The 17,805-nt window shown below is 26.4% G+C and overlaps 1 protein-coding gene across 1 annotated transcript in view; it reads right to left on the bottom strand.

Moving 5' to 3' along the window:
- The window catches only part of Sdc (Syndecan), a 263,979-nt gene extending 246,772 nt beyond the window's left edge, over positions 1-17,207 (bottom strand). The window contains exons 1-2 of the mRNA XM_075311725.1: positions 17,182-17,207; positions 5,903-5,945 (exon numbers count right to left, since the gene is read on the bottom strand). Coding sequence (XP_075167840.1) covers positions 5,903-5,945; positions 17,182-17,207 — 69 coding nt within the window. The remainder of the gene's footprint in view (positions 1-5,902; positions 5,946-17,181) is intronic.
- Positions 17,208-17,805: the final 598 nt, after the last annotated feature.

The raw sequence follows: 17,805 nt of genomic DNA, 5'->3' as shown, positions 1-17,805 counted from the left end.
ATTTTGACAAAATTTTATTAAGAAATAAAATTTCAACATTTTTCTGGCACAATTTTTTATGGAAATAAAATTTTGACAAAATTTTCTGTAGAAATAAAATTTTGACAAAATTTTCTATAGAAATAAAATTTTGCAAAAATTGTCTATTGAAATAAAATTTCTTAAAAAATTTTCTAAAGAAATAACATTTTGACACAATTTTCTATAAAAAATAAAAATTTTTTAAAAAAATTTCTATAGAAAAAAATATAGAAATAAAAATTTTCTATAAAAAAGGTTTTGCAAAAATGTCCTATATATAAATATATATAAAATTATCAAACATTTTCTGTAGAAATAAAACTTTGACAAAATTTTTTATAGAAATAAAATTTTCTATAAAAATAAAATTGTGACAAAATTTTATTAAGAAATAAAATTGTATTAAGAAATAAAATTTTCTATAGAAATACAATTTTCACAAAATTTTTTATGGAAATAAAATTTTGACAAAATTTTTTATAGAAATAAAATTTTATTTCTAATTGATTATCGTTGACCTTTTTATTTCATTTTTAAGCAATACTTATCATAGTTTCGGCTATAGGTCGATTAAAAAACATAGGATTGATGTTTTTATTTAAGTTTTATTTCGGTTGACTTCGTCAAAACCGTTTTCTATTGTAAAACAGAGTGTGAAGCTGTGCACACCAGAATAAATCCTTGAAAACGGTTTTGACGAAGTCAACCGAAATATTGGAAATAAAACTTAAATAAAAACATCAATCCTATGTTTTTAATCGACCTATATTCGAAACTATGATACACTGAAAAAAAGCATACTCGGTTCCAAAGATTTTGTCTTTACTTTAAAAAATTTGGTATTGATTCCGAGCCAAAGAAGCGGAGAATACAAGTAAGGATACTTTTAAGACACAATTTTCTTTTAAATTTAGGTTTTGTGTACTTGCTTCTAGGAAGCAAATTTTAATTTTTCGCTTTCTCAGCTTTTTTTTCTTCATATGCTATCAAAGTCCTTTAAAAATGAGTTAACGGCAACTTTATTTTCCAAATTAGGACTCTACTTCCAGTAGAAATTATGCTATGTTTGAAGTAAAAAACTTCTTTAAAATAAAGTTTTGAAAAACATGTCCTATATTTGAACGATTTTTTGCTTTGTAGTCAAGATGCAAAAAGACAACAAATTTAAAGACAATTTCATTAAATTTAAAGAATTTTTCTGAATTATTAAAGTCAAGTTGACCTTAGCCTATAAATTTTTTCTTTCATGTTAAGATACCCATTTTTAAGTCAAATCACTTAATTATAAGGACAATACGACTTCATTGAAAAATTTTTATCGACTTTTGGACAATGAAAATAACTTTATTTTAGAGAAATGCGTCTTCTATGCTAAGCAAAATTTGTATTCGTATTTTAAAGACATGAAATCTTTGACCTCACGACAATATTTTTTTCAGTGTAAGTATTGCTTAAAAATGAAATAAAATTTTGACAAAATTTTCTATAGAATTAAAATTTTGACAAAATTTTCTATAGAATTAAAATTTTGACAAAATTTTCTATAGAATTAACATTTTGACAAACTTTTATTAGGAAATAAAATTTTGACAAAATTTTATTAAGAAAAAATTTTTTGGCACAATTTTTTATGCAAATAAAATTTTGACAAAATTTTGTATAGAAATAAAATTTTGATAAAATTTTTTATAGAAATAAAACTTTGAAAAAATTTTCTAAAGAAATAAAATTTTGACAAAATTTTATTAGGAAATAAAATTTTGAAAAAATTTTTTGGCACAATGTTTTATGGAAATAAAATTTTGCAAAAATTTTCTATAGAAATAAAAAGTTGACAAAATTTTCTATAGAAATAAAATTTTGACAAAATTTTACTATAGAAATAAAATTTTGAAAAAAATTTCTATAGAAATAAAATTTTATACAAAATTTTCTATAGAAATAAAATTTTGCAAAAATTTTCTATAGAAATAAAAAGTTGACAAAATTTTCCATAGAAATAAAATTTTTACAAAATTTCTATAGAAGTAAAATTTTGCCAAAATCCTCTATAGAAATAAAATTTTGCAAACATTTTTAACAGAAATAAAATTTTGACAAAATTTTCTATAAAAACAAAATTTTGTACAAAATTTTCTATAGAAATAAAATTTTGACAAAATTTTCCATAGACATAAAATTTTGACAAAAATTTCTATAGAAATAAAATGTTGACAAAATTTTCTATAGAAATATAATTTTGACAAGAAAATTCTATAGAAATAAAATTTTACAAAATTTTCTATAGAAATAAAATTTTTAGAAAATTTTCTACAGACATAAAATTTTGTACAAAATTTTCTATAGAAATAAAATTTTTCATTCTCTTTTTGCGATATGTTAACGTTAACAAAGAAACAAATCTTTAATTTGAAGATTCAGTATCAGATTCAGTTATTTTAAAGCTTATTTCTTTAAATCAAAAAAGATTTTTCTTCACTTTAACAAGATTAATCCTTAAATTAAAGACATACAACTTTAACATGTAATGAGAAAATTTTTTGAAGCAAAGATTATAAACTTTCTTTTTATTAAAATTTCATTATTTGAAAGAAATTTGTCAATAAAATGCGTATCCTAAAATTTAGTTTGTGTTAGCTTTGTATACCCTTTTTTATTAAGAGTTTGGCTGATAAGTCCCCGGTCGGACACATAGATGGCGTCGCTAGTATTAAATGCATATTATTGTTATATAGTACCGACCTTCAAATGATTCGTGTCAAAATTTGACGTCTGTAAGTCAATTAGTTTGTGAGATAGAGCGTCTTTTGTGATGCTACTTTTGTTATTGTAAAAAAATGGAAAAAAAAGGAATTTTGTGTTTTGATAAAATACTGTTTTCTGAAGGGAAAAAATACTCTGGACGCAAAAACTTGGCTTGATAATGAGTTTCCGGACTCTGTCCCAAGGAAATCAACAATAATTGATTGGTATGCAAAATTCAAATTGAAATGAGAACGGAGGACGGTGAACGCAGTGGACGCCCGAAAGAGGTGGTTACCGACGAAAACATTTAAAAAATCCACAAAATGATTTCGAATGACCGTAAAATGAAGTTGATCGAGAAAGCAGAGGCCTTAAAGATATCAAAGGAACGTGTTGGTCATATCATTCATCAATATTTGGATATGCGGAAGCTCCGTGCAAAATGGGTGCCGCGCGAGCCCATATTTGACCAAAAACAACAACGTGTTGATGTTTCTGAGCGGTGTTTGCAGCTGTTAACTCGTAATACACCCGAGTTTTTCCGTCGATATGTGACAATGGATGAAACATGGCTCCATCACTACACTCCTGAGTCCAATCGACAGTCGGCTGAGTGGACAGCGACCGGTGAACCGTCTCCGAAGCGTGGAAAGACTCAAAAGTCCGCTGGCAAAGTAATGGCCTCTGTTTTTTTTTTATCGATTATCTTGAGAAGGGAAAAACCATCAACAGTGACTATTATATGGCGTTATTGGAGCGTTTGAAGGTCGAAATCGCGGCAAAATGGCCCCATATGAAGAAGAAAAAAGTTTTGTTCCACCAAGACAACGCACCGTGCCACAAGTCATTGAGAACGATGGCAAAAATTCATGAATTGGGCTTCGAATTGCTTCCCACCCACCGTATTCTCCAGATCTGGCCCCCAACGACATTTTCTTATTCTCAGACCTCAAAAGGATGCTCGCAGGGAAAAAATTTGGCTGCAAGGAAGAGATGATCGCCTAAACTGAGGCCTATTTTGAGGCAAAACCGAAGGAGTACTACCAAAATGGTATCAAAAAATTGGAGGGTCGTTATAATCGTTGTATCGCTCTTGAAGGGGACTATATTGAATAATAAAAACGAATTTTGACAAAAAAAAAAATGTGTGTTTCTTTGTTAAACCGGGGACTTATCAGCCAACCTGTTATTATATTCGAATATTTCTCAGTTAAGTTATCGACGTAACTTCTACCAATATGCACCGAAAAAAAAAGTGAACTGTTTTATAGGAAGAATGAACTACCAAATTTTACTCCACATTTTGAGATTTCCACAAAGCGTTGTTAAAACCAGAAAATTTTAATGCCCTGTTGTACTTTTTAACTGCAGTTCACGAAATTACATCATCTCATAGAAGAAAAAATTAACCAAAAGTAAAGAAGAAAATCATTGGCGCCAAATTCTTACTATTTTTGGGACACGTACGAATTTAATTCTAAGACGATTGGTATACTAAACGATGGGTCTCAGTCTTTTCCTTCTTGTCGTTACATACAAATGCACAAACTTATTATACCCTGTACCACAGTAGTGGTGAAGGGTATAAAAAATAGAAATAAAAATTTTCTATAAAAAAAGGTTTTGGAAAAATTTTCTATAGAAATAAAATTTTGACAAAATTTTCTGTAGAATTAAAATTTTGACAAAATTTGTTATAGTAATAAAATTTTGACAAAATTTTATTAAGAAATAAAATGTTGAAAATTTTTCTGGCACAATTTTTTATGGAAATAAAATTTTGACAAAATTTTTTATAGAAATTAAATTTTGACAAAATTTTCTATAGAAATAAAATTTTGGCAAAATTTTATATAGAAATAAAATTTTGACAAAATTTTCTGTAGAAATAAAATTTTGACAAAATTTTCTATAGAAATAAAATTTTGCAAAAATTGTCTATTGAAATAAAATTTCTTAAAAAATTTTCTAAAGAAATAACATTTTGACAAAGTTTTCTATAAAAAATAAAATTTGTTTTACAAAATTTTCTATAGAAAAAAAAATATAGAAATAAAAATTTTCTATAAAAAAGGTTTTGCAAAAATGTCCTATATATAAATATATATAAAATTTTCAAACATTTTCTGTAGAAATAAAACTTTGACAAAATTTTTTATAGAAATAAAATTTTCTATAGAAATAAAATTGTGACAAAATTTATTAAGAAATAAAATTTTCTATAGAAATACAATTTTCACAAAATTTTTTATGGAAATAAAATTTTGACAAAATTTTTTTTGCTTTAGTTCATATTGAACTTATGTGTACGGTCATTAAACTTTCTGCTCACGTTTAGTTCATAAAATTTTTGAGACATACTTAAAAAAAGTAAGATTTCATTAAGCTGTGGAAAATTTCGATAAAAATAATAAAATTCAACTACAAGCAAATAAATTTTTTTCAATAAAAATAAGTAAAATGTAGCGTTAGTTTAACTACGGAAATTTTTTTCTGTGTGTAACGTAACGTAATCTCATTAGTTTTTCAACTTTCTGAAATTGAAAGCAAAATCTTGCTTCCAGAAACGCTTCAACTGTGCCAATGATGATGAATAAGCCAGAATCAGGGTATTATATAGGACGGCTTATTCAAAATAAAAATTTTTATGATTTCATACAAAATGAAATTAAAATGACTTTAATTACATGCCTTGTTTGTAATTTTTTGCTAATTTCCATCTAAAGATAAATTCATTGTAATTCTGAAATTAATTGTAAATTATAAAAATTATTCATGCATACTTTCAGGGTTTGTTGTTGCGAAATAGCATAACAGCTGGGCGGAATACAAATTTTTACAAAATGAAAATAATCGATAGAAATAAAATAGATTGCAAATTAATTAGGGCGGAATAAAAATTTCAACAAACTGAAATTAATCGTTAGAAATAAAATAGATTGTAAAATTAATTAGATCAATTAATGGGCACGAGTGAACAAAAGAAAATAGAATTAAATAAAAGTGTTTGGAAACAATAACATCAATGCTTACGTATATACGCCCCTTTTTGCCATCTTCTCACACATAAACATTGACATAACAAAATTCAAAAGCATTTTTTTCGCTCTCACCAAAGAGCCAACTCATTACATACCTTTTGTCTGAGTAGGGGAGAAACAGGGAGGGTTGATTTTAAACTTGTCCCACAAACACCATAAAAAGTTTATCTCGATTTCTTTTTACACGGGTTTACCAATAAACTTTGGTCCTTTCTTTTTACACACTTTTCTTTAAGGGGTATTTTTTTTTGCTTATTTCTTATTAGGTTTTCGTAGTTATTTGATTTGTTTTCTTTTTTTTGGTTTTTTTGCTATTTGCACCTTGGGGACACACCAAGGTATCCTTTTCTTTCAATTGTTTACCAAATTTCTCCGGTTGATTTTTAGGTAACAACAATGAGCACAAATTTTCTTCTTCAAGAATTCACTTACGAAGAACGCAAACGGAATCGGTTAACGTTTTCAAAACCTCGACCTTAGGCTTCAGAGATAAGATTTAAACTGACATCAAAACATAGCAGATACCGCGGCAATTTACGTGAATAACACAAATTTTGTTATGTCTAACCTCCAGAGAAGCAAGAGAAAACTTTTACCTTAAAAAATGAGAGAGAAAGCGCCAGAGAGAGCAAGAGAGTGAGAGATGAAAGAAATGTAAACTTTGTTTTGTGTCACAAGATGCTGTGTGGTCGTCACACTTTGCCTTGGATGTCCTCGGCAGCAGTAAACACTAACAAAACCTCGCATCCTAGAAATATGCTGCAATTTTTTGGTTTAATAGGTAAAGAGCTTTTGACGTTAGGGTTGCCAGCCATTGTTCGAACTACAAACTAAACAAGAAAGTTATCCATAGAATTAAAAAATTTTTATAAGTTAAGTCAGCTTAAATTTAATTGAATAAAATTAAAATAAATTAAGATAAGATAAATTATATCAAATAAAATAAAAAATTACAAGAACAATAATAAATAATTGTAAAAAAATTGTATTTTCGAAATAAATTCTGCTTTATATTGTGTCCAAAACAAGTAGGCAACCTTTTTATAAAATTCTTTTATTGAGTTTACCTCCCCCACTTTCCATAATATTCGATATCCCCTTGTATTGGCAACACTTTAACTGTATGAACTTTAGCATAACTTTTTGCTTATATTTCCATTGTGATGAGGAGCAAAAAGTCCTTGAGAGTATTTAAAAATAACTACCATAAATCATAAACTTGAAAGAGCGAAATAAGAGAGAGTGAGAACCTAGACCACAAGGACTCTGTTCGGAGAAGTTTTGTTTTTATGAGGTAGATAAAGAAATAGCATCACATGAAAAGTGCTTTTGCAGGAAAAAGCTTTTAATTTGAGGTGACATAAGTAATGATGGATGTCAGTAGGTAACAGTGTTCTGGTGAATATTTATTTATTTATAATATTTATAACCATACTCAATTAAGTATATAAATAATTACATATAGTAGGGTACTAAATACAAAGGTTTTCGACCCATATACTGGTTAATATGTTTCATTAGCTTAAACTAAAAAATCGAAATTGGAAAGATAAAAAAAATGTTAGTGAAAAAATGTTCTATAGAAATAAAATTTTGACAAAATTTTCTATAGAAATACAATTTTGAGAAAAATTTCTATAGAAATACAATTTTGAGAAAAAATTCTATAGAAATAAAATTTTGAGAAAAATTTCTGTAGAAATAAAAAGTTGAGAAAATTTTCTATAGAAATAAAAGTTTGAACATCTTTTCCATAGAAATAAAATATTGAAAAACATTTTGTTTAGAAATAAAATTTTGAGAAAAAATTTTTATAGAAATAAAATTTTGAGAAATTGTTCTACCGAAATAAAGTCTGGTTAATGCTGGTTAATATGTTTCATTAGATTAAACTAAAAAATATAAATTGGAAAGATAAATAAAATTTTAGTGAGAAAATACAATTTTGAGGAATTTTTTAGAAATAACATTTTGAGAAAAATTTCTATAGAAATAAAATTTTGAGAAAAATTTCTGCAGAAATAAAATATTGACACAATTTTATATACAATATTGACAAAATTTTCTATGGAAATAAAATTTTGATAAAATTTTCTATGGAAATAATTGATAGAAACAAAATTTTGACAAAATATTTGATAGAAATAAAATTTTGGCAAAATATCCCAGCAAAAAAATTGGAAGTTGTTCCACAAACATTTCTTTTAAAGCCCATCCCAGAATCCCCCATCAAGTTTTTTCAACTTCTGATGCAGTCCTTTTGGTCAAGTCCACAAACATTTCTTCTAAAGCGCATCGTGGGATCTCCCAATAATTTTTTTCCACTTCCGATGCAGTCCTTTTGGACAAGTGCACAAACATTTCTTCTAAACAGCATCTTGGGATCGCCCAATGGTTTTTTTCTACTTCCGATGCAGTCCTTGTGGACAAGTATTAGAAAGAACGCAATCAGGCTATTTTAAGTGCAAATTTTGTACAATTAAATTTTACCAAAAAATAGAAAACTAATAAAAAAATAAAAAAAAATAGAAATTAATAAAAAAAGTAAAAAGATAATAAAAAAAGTAAATTTTATCCCCGCTGGGATTTGAACCTGTGCCGTTTGACTTTTTCGCTTCCATGGAAGTTCTTTTGAGAAAGTTTTGTAAATTACGAGAATTTTTAATTTTTTCTTATTTTTTCGTTCATAATAATAAAGGACATCTCGAGAAGCAATTAGATTGTTATTCCTTGGTGTCGTATTACGATCATATCAATGGCGTTTGTGGCTGAGTGTGCTAAGGCGTTCTGTTATGGTGCCAGCAAACCCAGGTTTAACCACTGGTCGGAGTGAAAAAGTTTTTCAAATTGTAAAAATTAGATAATAGGTAAATAATTGTGTAATAAAACATATGGATGAAAAATAGTGAAAGTGGTAAAAAAAATTGTTTTTTTGTTCGCTTTTTAAATTTCTTCATTCAAATTAACTTCCAATGCACAACTTCTAAAGCAATGCAAAGGATCCAAGAAGGGAGTACTTCCGTCCTATGACAAGCCCATGTTAAATTCATTGGAGATGATCGAAGTTTGCACTACTTCCGGATCACAGATTGGGGATCCAAACTACTTTTTTGGAAGCTCTTTTTTGCTGTGATTTGATAGAAATACAATTTTGACAAAATTTTTGATAAAAATAAGATTTTGTATAGAAATAAAATTTTGTACAGAAATAAAATGTTGACAACATTTTTGATGGAAATAAAATTTTGACAAAATTTTCGATAGAAATAAAATTTTGACAAAATTTTCTATAGAAATAAAATTTTGACAAAATTTTCTATAGAAATAAAATTTTGACATAAAATTTTGATAGAAATAAAATATGGATCATATCAATGGCGTTTGTGGCTGAGTGTGCTAAGGCGTTCTGTTATGGTGCCAGCAAACCCAGGTTTAACCACTGGTCGGAGTGAAAAAGTTTTTCAAATTGTAAAAATTAGATAATAGGTAAATAATTGTGTAATAAAACATATGGATGAAAAATAGTGAAAGTGGTAAAAAAAATTGTTTTTTTGTTCGCTTTTTAAATTTCTTCATTCAAATTAACTTCCAATGCACAACTTCTAAAGCAATGCAAAGGATCCAAGAAGGGAGTACTTCCGTCCTATGACAAGCCCATGTTAAATTCATTGGAGATGATCCAAGTTTGCACTACTTCCGGATCACAGATTGGGGATCCAAACTACTTTTTTGGAAGCTCTTTTTTGCTGTGATTTGATAGAAATACAATTTTGACAAAATTTTTGATAAAAATAAGATTTTGTATAGAAATAAAATTTTGTACAGAAATAAAATGTTGACAACATTTTTGATGGAAATAAAATTTTGACAAAATTTTCGATAGAAATAAAATTTTGACAAAATTTTCTATAGAAATAAAATTTTGACAAAATTTTCTATAGAAATAAAATTTTGACATAAAATTTTGATAGAAATAAAATATGGACCAAATTTTCTATAGAAATAAAATTTAAACAATATTTTTTTATAGAAAAAAATTTGTTACTCCCAACGAAGACTAAGAATGGATTTTCTATAGAAATAAAATTTTGACAAAATTATCGATAGAAATAAAATTGTGACAAAATTTTTGACAGAAATAACATTTTTTATAGAAATAAAATTGTGTACAGAAATAAAATTTTGACTAAATTTTCTTTAGGAATAAAATGCTGACCAACTTTAGTACAGAAATAAAATTATACAAAACTTTTCTATAAAACAAAATTTTTGCAAAAATTTTCTATAACTAGAAATAAAATTTTGACACAATTTTCTATAGAAATAAAATTTTGACACAATTTTCTATAGAAATAAAATTTGGACAAAATTTTTGATAGAAATAAAATTTTGTATAGAAATACAATTTTGTACAGAAATAAAATTTTGTACAGAAATAACATTTTATAAAGAAATAAAATTTTGATCAAATTTTGTATAGAAATAAAATTTTACAAACATAGAAAAAAAAACTTTGCAAACTTTTTCTTTGACAAAATTTTCCATGCCATAAAATTTTGTCAAAATTTTCTATTGAAATAAAATTTTGACAAAATTTTCTAAAGAAATAAAACTTTGACAAAATTATTGATAGAAATAAAATTTTGACAAAATTTTTGATAAAAATTAAATTTTGACTAAATTATTGATAGAAATAAAATTTTGACAAAATTATTGATAAACATAAAATGTTGACAAAATTTTTGATAGAAATAAAATTTTGACACAATTTTCTACAAATATAAAATTTTGACAAAATTTTCTATAGAAATAAAATTTTACAAAAATTTTCTATAGACAAAAAATTTTGCAAAAAAAAATTCTAACGAAATAAAATTTTGACAAAATTATTGATAGAAATAAAATGTTGACACAATTTTTGATAGAAATAAAATTTTAACAAAATTTCCTATAGAAATAAAAGTTTGACAAAATTTTCTATAGGAATACAATTTTGAGATAAATTTTTGTAGAAATAACATACTGAGAAAATTGTCTATCGAAACAAAGTTGTTACACATTTTCTTTAGAAATAAAATTTAAGAAACAATTCTATAGAAATAAAATTTAAGAAAAAATTTTAGAGAAATAAGATGTTCAAAATATTTTCTATAGAAATAAATTTTTGAAAATTTTTTTTTATAGAAATAAATTTCTTTCTGTTTTTGTTATTTTTTGTTGACTAAACTACAGGAGTAGCTAGTTTAGCCGACGCATAGTTTTAAGCTAAAATCAAAACAACAATAATTAAATAAAACTTAGACAAAATTTTCCATAGAAAAATGTAAAAATGACAAAATTTTCTATAGAAATAAAATTTTGAGAAAAATAAAATGTTGAAAGAATTTTCTGTCGAAATAAAGTTGTCAGAAAACTTTGTAGAGAAATAAAATTTAAGAAAAAATTTTATAGAAATAAGATGTTGAGAAAATTTTCTATAGAAATATAGAAATAATTTTCTATAGAAATAAAAATTTTTATAGAAATACATTTCTTTCTGTTTTTGTTATTGTTGGTTGACTAAACTACAGGAGTAGCTAGTTTAGCTGACGCCTAGTTTTAAGCTAAAATCAAAACAGCAATAATTAAAAAAAAACTTAGACAAAATCTTCCACAGAAAAATTTTGACAACATTTTTTATACAAGTTTTGACAAAATTTTCTATAAAAATTAAATTTTGACAAATTTTTCTATAGAAATAAAATTTTGCTGAAATTTTCTATAGAAATAAGATGTTCAAAAAATTTTCTGTTGAAATAAAATGTTCCTAAAATTTCCTATAGAAATAAAATTTCATATATAACAAAATAAATAAAAAAATAATCAAACTTCTAAAGAAATTTTCTATGGAAGTTTATCCCAAAAGCTCTTATGATTAAAGATTACAGCTTTAATATTCTACATACTCTTTAATTTAATCCAGTTTACTTACATTTTACTGTCATTAGCAATGATAGCATATTAAAGCTTTCTTAAGTGGATAAACTTTTACTAAGCTCCTTTGGGCTGACAAATTAGGATACAAATAAGGACACATCGTAAACACAAACCAATGTTGGAAATATAAGGATATTGTGTTGTTAAAATTATTCGGTTTTTAGTTACAACAATAGCCAAGCCATAAACCAATGTGAGAATAGCCAAGACACAGGCCAACCCAAGAGTAGTTCGAGACAGAGGTATTGGTGGTGTGAAATTACAATTTAATATATCAAACCTCTTAGGGCCAAAATATGAATAAAAGCTTTGTATTAGAACAATGATTTAATGTATGAAGCTAAGAAGAGATGTCGTTGCAAAGCGATATATTTCTTAAAAGACTTTATTTCGAATAAACACAAGATAAGGCAAAATTGTTTAAATTCACAATAGTATTTTGTATTGCATAATTTTGAATGAAGAGGACGCACTTTCAGTTTCTATAGAAATACAAGATAGACTAAATTTTCTGTAGAAACAAAATTTTGGTATAATTGTCTATCGAAATAAAATTTTGACTAAATTTTCTATAGAAATAAAATCTTGACAAAATTTTCTACAGAAATGAAACTTTGACAAAATTTTCTATGTAAATAAATTTTTCACAAAATTTGCGATAGAAACAAAATTTTCTATAAAAACAAAATTTTGCCATAATTGTCTATAGAAACAAAATTTTGACAAAATTTTCTATAGAAATGACAAAAATTTTTATAGAAATGAAATAGTGACAAAATTTTCTATAGATATGAAATTTTGACAAAACTTCCTAAAGAAATACATTTTTTCTATAGAAATGAAACTTTGCAAAATTTTCTATAGAAATGAAATTTTGACAAAATTTTCTATTGAAAATTAAACTTTGTCAAAATTGTATATATACACTCAAAAAAGAGTTTACTTGGATGCAAAAATTTTAACCTTCCAATTTTACAATTATTAATCGTGCTTTATGGACAGATTTAGATTAAGGAACATGATTAATAGAGTCATTGAAAAGAAAACGCCAGATACAAATTTATACACCCCTGGACTGTACATGTTTCGATTCGGGCGAATGAATCTTTCCACAGCCTTTAGTATAGATCTGGCTGAATGTTTCTAGCGTTTTCTTTTCAATGACTCTATTAATCATGTTCCTTAATCTAAATCTGTCCATAAAGCTCGATTAATAATTGTAAAATTAGATATAATACATTTGGACGTTAATTGCCTGTCCAAATTATGACGGATATTTCGAAGTAAAAAAATATTTTCTTAATTCCAAAGTAACTTTAAACCAAAGATGCCAAATCCTCAAAATAACTCTTAGCCTATATTTGAAGCGTTTTTTTCTTAAATCTAAAGTATCAATATTTCAGTTAATTTATGGACAATTTCTTTAAATCAAAAATGTGTTTGTTTACTTAAACGAAAATTTGCCTTAGTTTAAAGCCATGCAACTTTAAGGAAAGGACGCAAAATTTTCAAAATGTGTGTCCTAAATTTAATGAAAAAAATATTTGAAGCAAATATAAACTTTATTTTAAATAAAATTTCATTATTTTAAAGAAATTTGTCCTTAATAGTGTGTAAATTGCGCATCCTAAAATTGAGGTTGGTAATCTTTAATATCAAGTAAATATTTTTTTCAGTGTAAATAAAATTTAGACAAAACTTTCTAAAGAAATAAATTATATATATAGAAATTAAATGTTGACAAAATTTTGTCAAAATTAAATTTTGACAAAATTTTCTATAGAAATAAAATTTTGACAACATTTTCTATAGAAATAAAATTTTGAGAACATTTTCTGTAGAAATAAAATTTTTTATAAAAATAAAATTTTGGAAAAATTTTCCATCGAAATAAAATTTTTCAAAAATTTTCTATAGAAATAAATTTTGACAAAATTTTCAATAGAAATAAAATTTTGCAAAAACTTTTCTATAAATATAAAATTATGAAAAAAATCTATAGAAATAAATTCTGGCTATGGTTTCATTAGAGTAAACTAAAAAACATAAATTGGAAAGATAAATAAAATGTTAGTAAAAAAATATATAGAAATAAAAGTTTTTAAACAGTTTCTATGGAAATAAAAATTTGACCAAATTTTCTATAAAAACCAAATTTAGACAAAATTTTCTTAGAAAAAAAATTTGACAAAATTTTCTATAGAAATAAAATTTTGAGAAATTTTTCTATAGAAATTTTCATTTTCATTTTTCAAATTCTTCTTTATTAATTTGATTTTTAAATACAATTCATTTAATGAGATTTTATCACAGTAGATATTACAACAAATGAGACACTGGCTGGCAATATAAGCTATGTTATTTAAGATACATATTATTAAAGGCAAAAACAGGTTAAAGACCTTTATATGAAATTAAACAAAAGTCAAATATTGTTGAAAATTAACATGCATGCAGAAGATTATCTAATTCAATAACCTAAAACAAACATATATTTTCAATTTGATAATTTAATAGTAAAATAAGAAATATTTTAATATTAGAAATAAAATTTCCTATAAAAATAAAATTTTGCAAAAATTTTCCATAGAAAAAAAAATTTGCAAAAATGTTCTATAGAAATAAAATTTTTCAAAAAATATTCTATAAAAATAAAATGTTGCAAAAAATTTCTACAAAAATAAAATTTTGCAAAAATTTTCCATCGAAAAAAAAATTTTGCAAAAATGTTCTATAGAAATAAAATTTTGCAAAAAACTTTCTTTAAAAACAAGTAAAGAAAGTCTAAAGTCGGGCGTGGCCGACTATATTATACCCTGCACCACTTTGTAAATCTAAATTTTCGATACCATATCACATCCGTCAAATGTTTTGGGGGCTATATATAAAGGTTTGTCCCAAATACATACATTTAAATATCACTCGATCTGGACAGAATTTGATAGACTTCTACAAAATCTATAGACTCAAAATTTAAGTCGGCTAATGCACTAGGGTGGAACACAATGTTAGTAAAAAACAAGTATATACGGCCGTAAGTTCGGCCAGGCCGAAGCTTATGTACCCTCCATCAGGATTGCGTAGAAACTTCTTCTAAACACTGCCATCCACAATCGAATTACTTAAGTTGCGGTAACGCTTGCCGATGGCAAGGTATCTTAAAACCTCCTAGGTTAGGTTAGGTTAGGTTATGTGGCAGCCCGATGTATCAGGCTCACTTAGACTATTCAGTCCATTGTGATACCACAGTGGTGAACTTCTCTCTTATCACTGAGTGCTGCCCGATTCCATTATTATTCCATTATATTAAAACCTCCTAACACCATCTTCTAAATTGTATGTAAGTCCATACGTGGTATATATTAAATCAAAAACAAAAAAGATCGATCCAATACGTATATAATTCAGTTTGACAAAGTAGACATAAAATTTTGACAAAATTTTCTACAGAAATAAAATTTTAACAAAATTTTCTATAGAAATAAAATTTTCACAAAATTTTCTATAGAAATAAACTTTTGACAAAATTTTCTATAGAAATAAAATCTTGGTAGATTATTTTTGGCTCGAGTGGCAACCATGATTATGAACCGATTAAAATTTTAACAAAATTTTCTCTAGAAATAAAATTTTGAAAAAATTTTCTATAGAAATAAAATTTTGACAAAATTTTCTATAGGAATAAAATTTTGGTAGACTATTTTTGGCTCTAGTGGCAACCATGATTATGAACCGATATGGACCAATTTTTGTGTGATTGGACCAATTTTGGTATGGTTGTTAGAGACCATATACTAACACCACGTTCCACATTTGAATCGGATCGGTTGAATTTTGCTCCTCCAAGAGGCTCCGGAGGTCAAATCTGGAGAACGTTTTATATGGGGTCTATATATAATTATGGACCGATATGGACCAATTCTGGCACGCTTGTTAAAGATCATATACTAACACCATGTTCCAAATTACAACCGGATTGGATGAAACTTGCTTCTCTTTGAGGCTTCGCAAGCCAAATCTGGAGATTGGTTTATATGGGGTCTATATATAATTATGGACCGATGTGGACCAATTTTTGCATGATTGTTAGAGACCATATACCAACAACATGTACCAAATTTCAGCCGGATCGGATGAAATATGCTTCTCTTAGAGGCTCCACAAGCCAAATCTGGGGATCGGTTTATATGGGGGCTATATATAATTAAGGACCGATATGGACCAATTTTTGCATGGTTGTTAGAGACCATATCCCAACATCATGTACCAAATTTCAGCCGGATCGGATGAAATTTGCTTCTCTTTGAGGCTCCGCAAGCCAAATCTGGGGATCGGTTTATATGGGGGCTATATATAATTATGGACCGATGTGGACCAATTTTTGCATGGTTGTTAGAGACCATATACCAACACCATGTACCAAATTTCAGCCGGATCGGATGAAATATGCTTCTGTTAGAGGCTCCACAAGCCAAATCTGAGGGTCCCTTTATATGGGGGCTATACGTAAAAGTGGACCGATATGGCCCATTTTCAATACCATTCGACCTACATGGATAACAACTACTTGTGCCAAGTTTCCAGTCGATAGCTTGTTTCGTTCGGAAGTTAGCGTGATTTCAACAGACGGACGGACGGACATGCTTAGATCGACTCAGAATTTTACCACGACCCAGAATATATATACTTTATGGGATCTTAGAGCAATATTTCGATGTGTTACAAACGGAATGACAAAGTTAATATACCCCCATCCTATGATGGAGGGCATAAAAACATAAATTGGAAAGATAAATAAAATGTTAGTGAGAAAATGTATAGAAATAAAATTTTTTAAACAGTTTCTATGGAAATGAAATGTTGACAAAAATTGAAAAAATAGAAATAAAATTTTCTATAGAAATAAAATTTTGACAAAATTTTCTATAGAAATAAAATTTTGACAAAATTTTCTATAGAAATAACATTTTGCAAAAGGTTTCTTCAGAAAAGAATTTTGACAACATTTTCTATAGAAATAAAATTTTGAAAAAATTTTCTACAGAAATAAAATTTTCTATGAAAAGAAAATTTTGCAAAAATTTTCTATAGAAATAAATTTTGACAAAAATTTTCTATAGAAATAAATTTTGACAAAATTTTCTATAGAAATAAAATTTTCTATAAAAATAAAATTTAGGAAAAAATTTTCTATAGAAATGAATTTAGGCAAAAGTTTATACTTGAAATTTTGCAAATATTTTCTATAGAAATAAAACTTAAAAAAAAACAATTTTTTCTATAGAATGTAACTATACATGATATTTCTAACGAAATAAACTTGTGTAAAAACTGCCTACAAAAGTCAAATGTCATAGAATACACTATTGCGAATTTATGTAAAAACAATTTGACATACATGTGCCTCATTTGTTGGAATTTCATTTCGACAAACTTTTTTCCGAAATGAAATTTTCCAAATAAAATGGAATCAATTATTTCGGCAAACAAAAAACAATTAACGGCCATTTTCAAATATCTCCGTTAGACTTTAACTCCCAGTTAGCAGAAAGTAAAATCGAAATGTCTTCTCTCCGGTTAACTTTAACTGAAAAATGTTTACCAGTTAAGTTCCTAACGGGCATATGAAATATATAGACAAGATGACAGACATGGCCATAATACGGTTTAAAATTTCGTTAGCTAACGTAGCACTAACGGAGCTTCCTGAAAATGGGGGTAAGTCTTATTTCTCTTTTTTTCTTTTCAGTAACTTAATAATGTCAATTCCCTTAATTTTCCTGTCCAATAAGCTCGAATAAATATTGTAATAATTTCTAGTTTAAATGATTTGGACATTGAACCAGCCTGCATTGATATCAGGCTAACATAAAAATTACGTTTTATTTGTTCATCATGCAATAGAGAAGCATTAAAAAGTTTCCATTTCCTCCAAAATGAGTATTACTAGCATTAGAAGGAAACAAGAGAGAAAAATGAGTAAACGAAAAAAAAAAATGACTGGAACCCGTAAAATGATAAT

This window comes from Haematobia irritans, chromosome 5 (genome assembly GCF_050003625.1).
Source record: "Haematobia irritans isolate KBUSLIRL chromosome 5, ASM5000362v1, whole genome shotgun sequence".
Taxonomy (NCBI): Eukaryota; Metazoa; Arthropoda; class Insecta; order Diptera; family Muscidae; genus Haematobia; species Haematobia irritans.
Note: the sequence above shows the minus strand (reverse complement) of the source record. Positions and strands in the feature narration are given on the sequence as shown.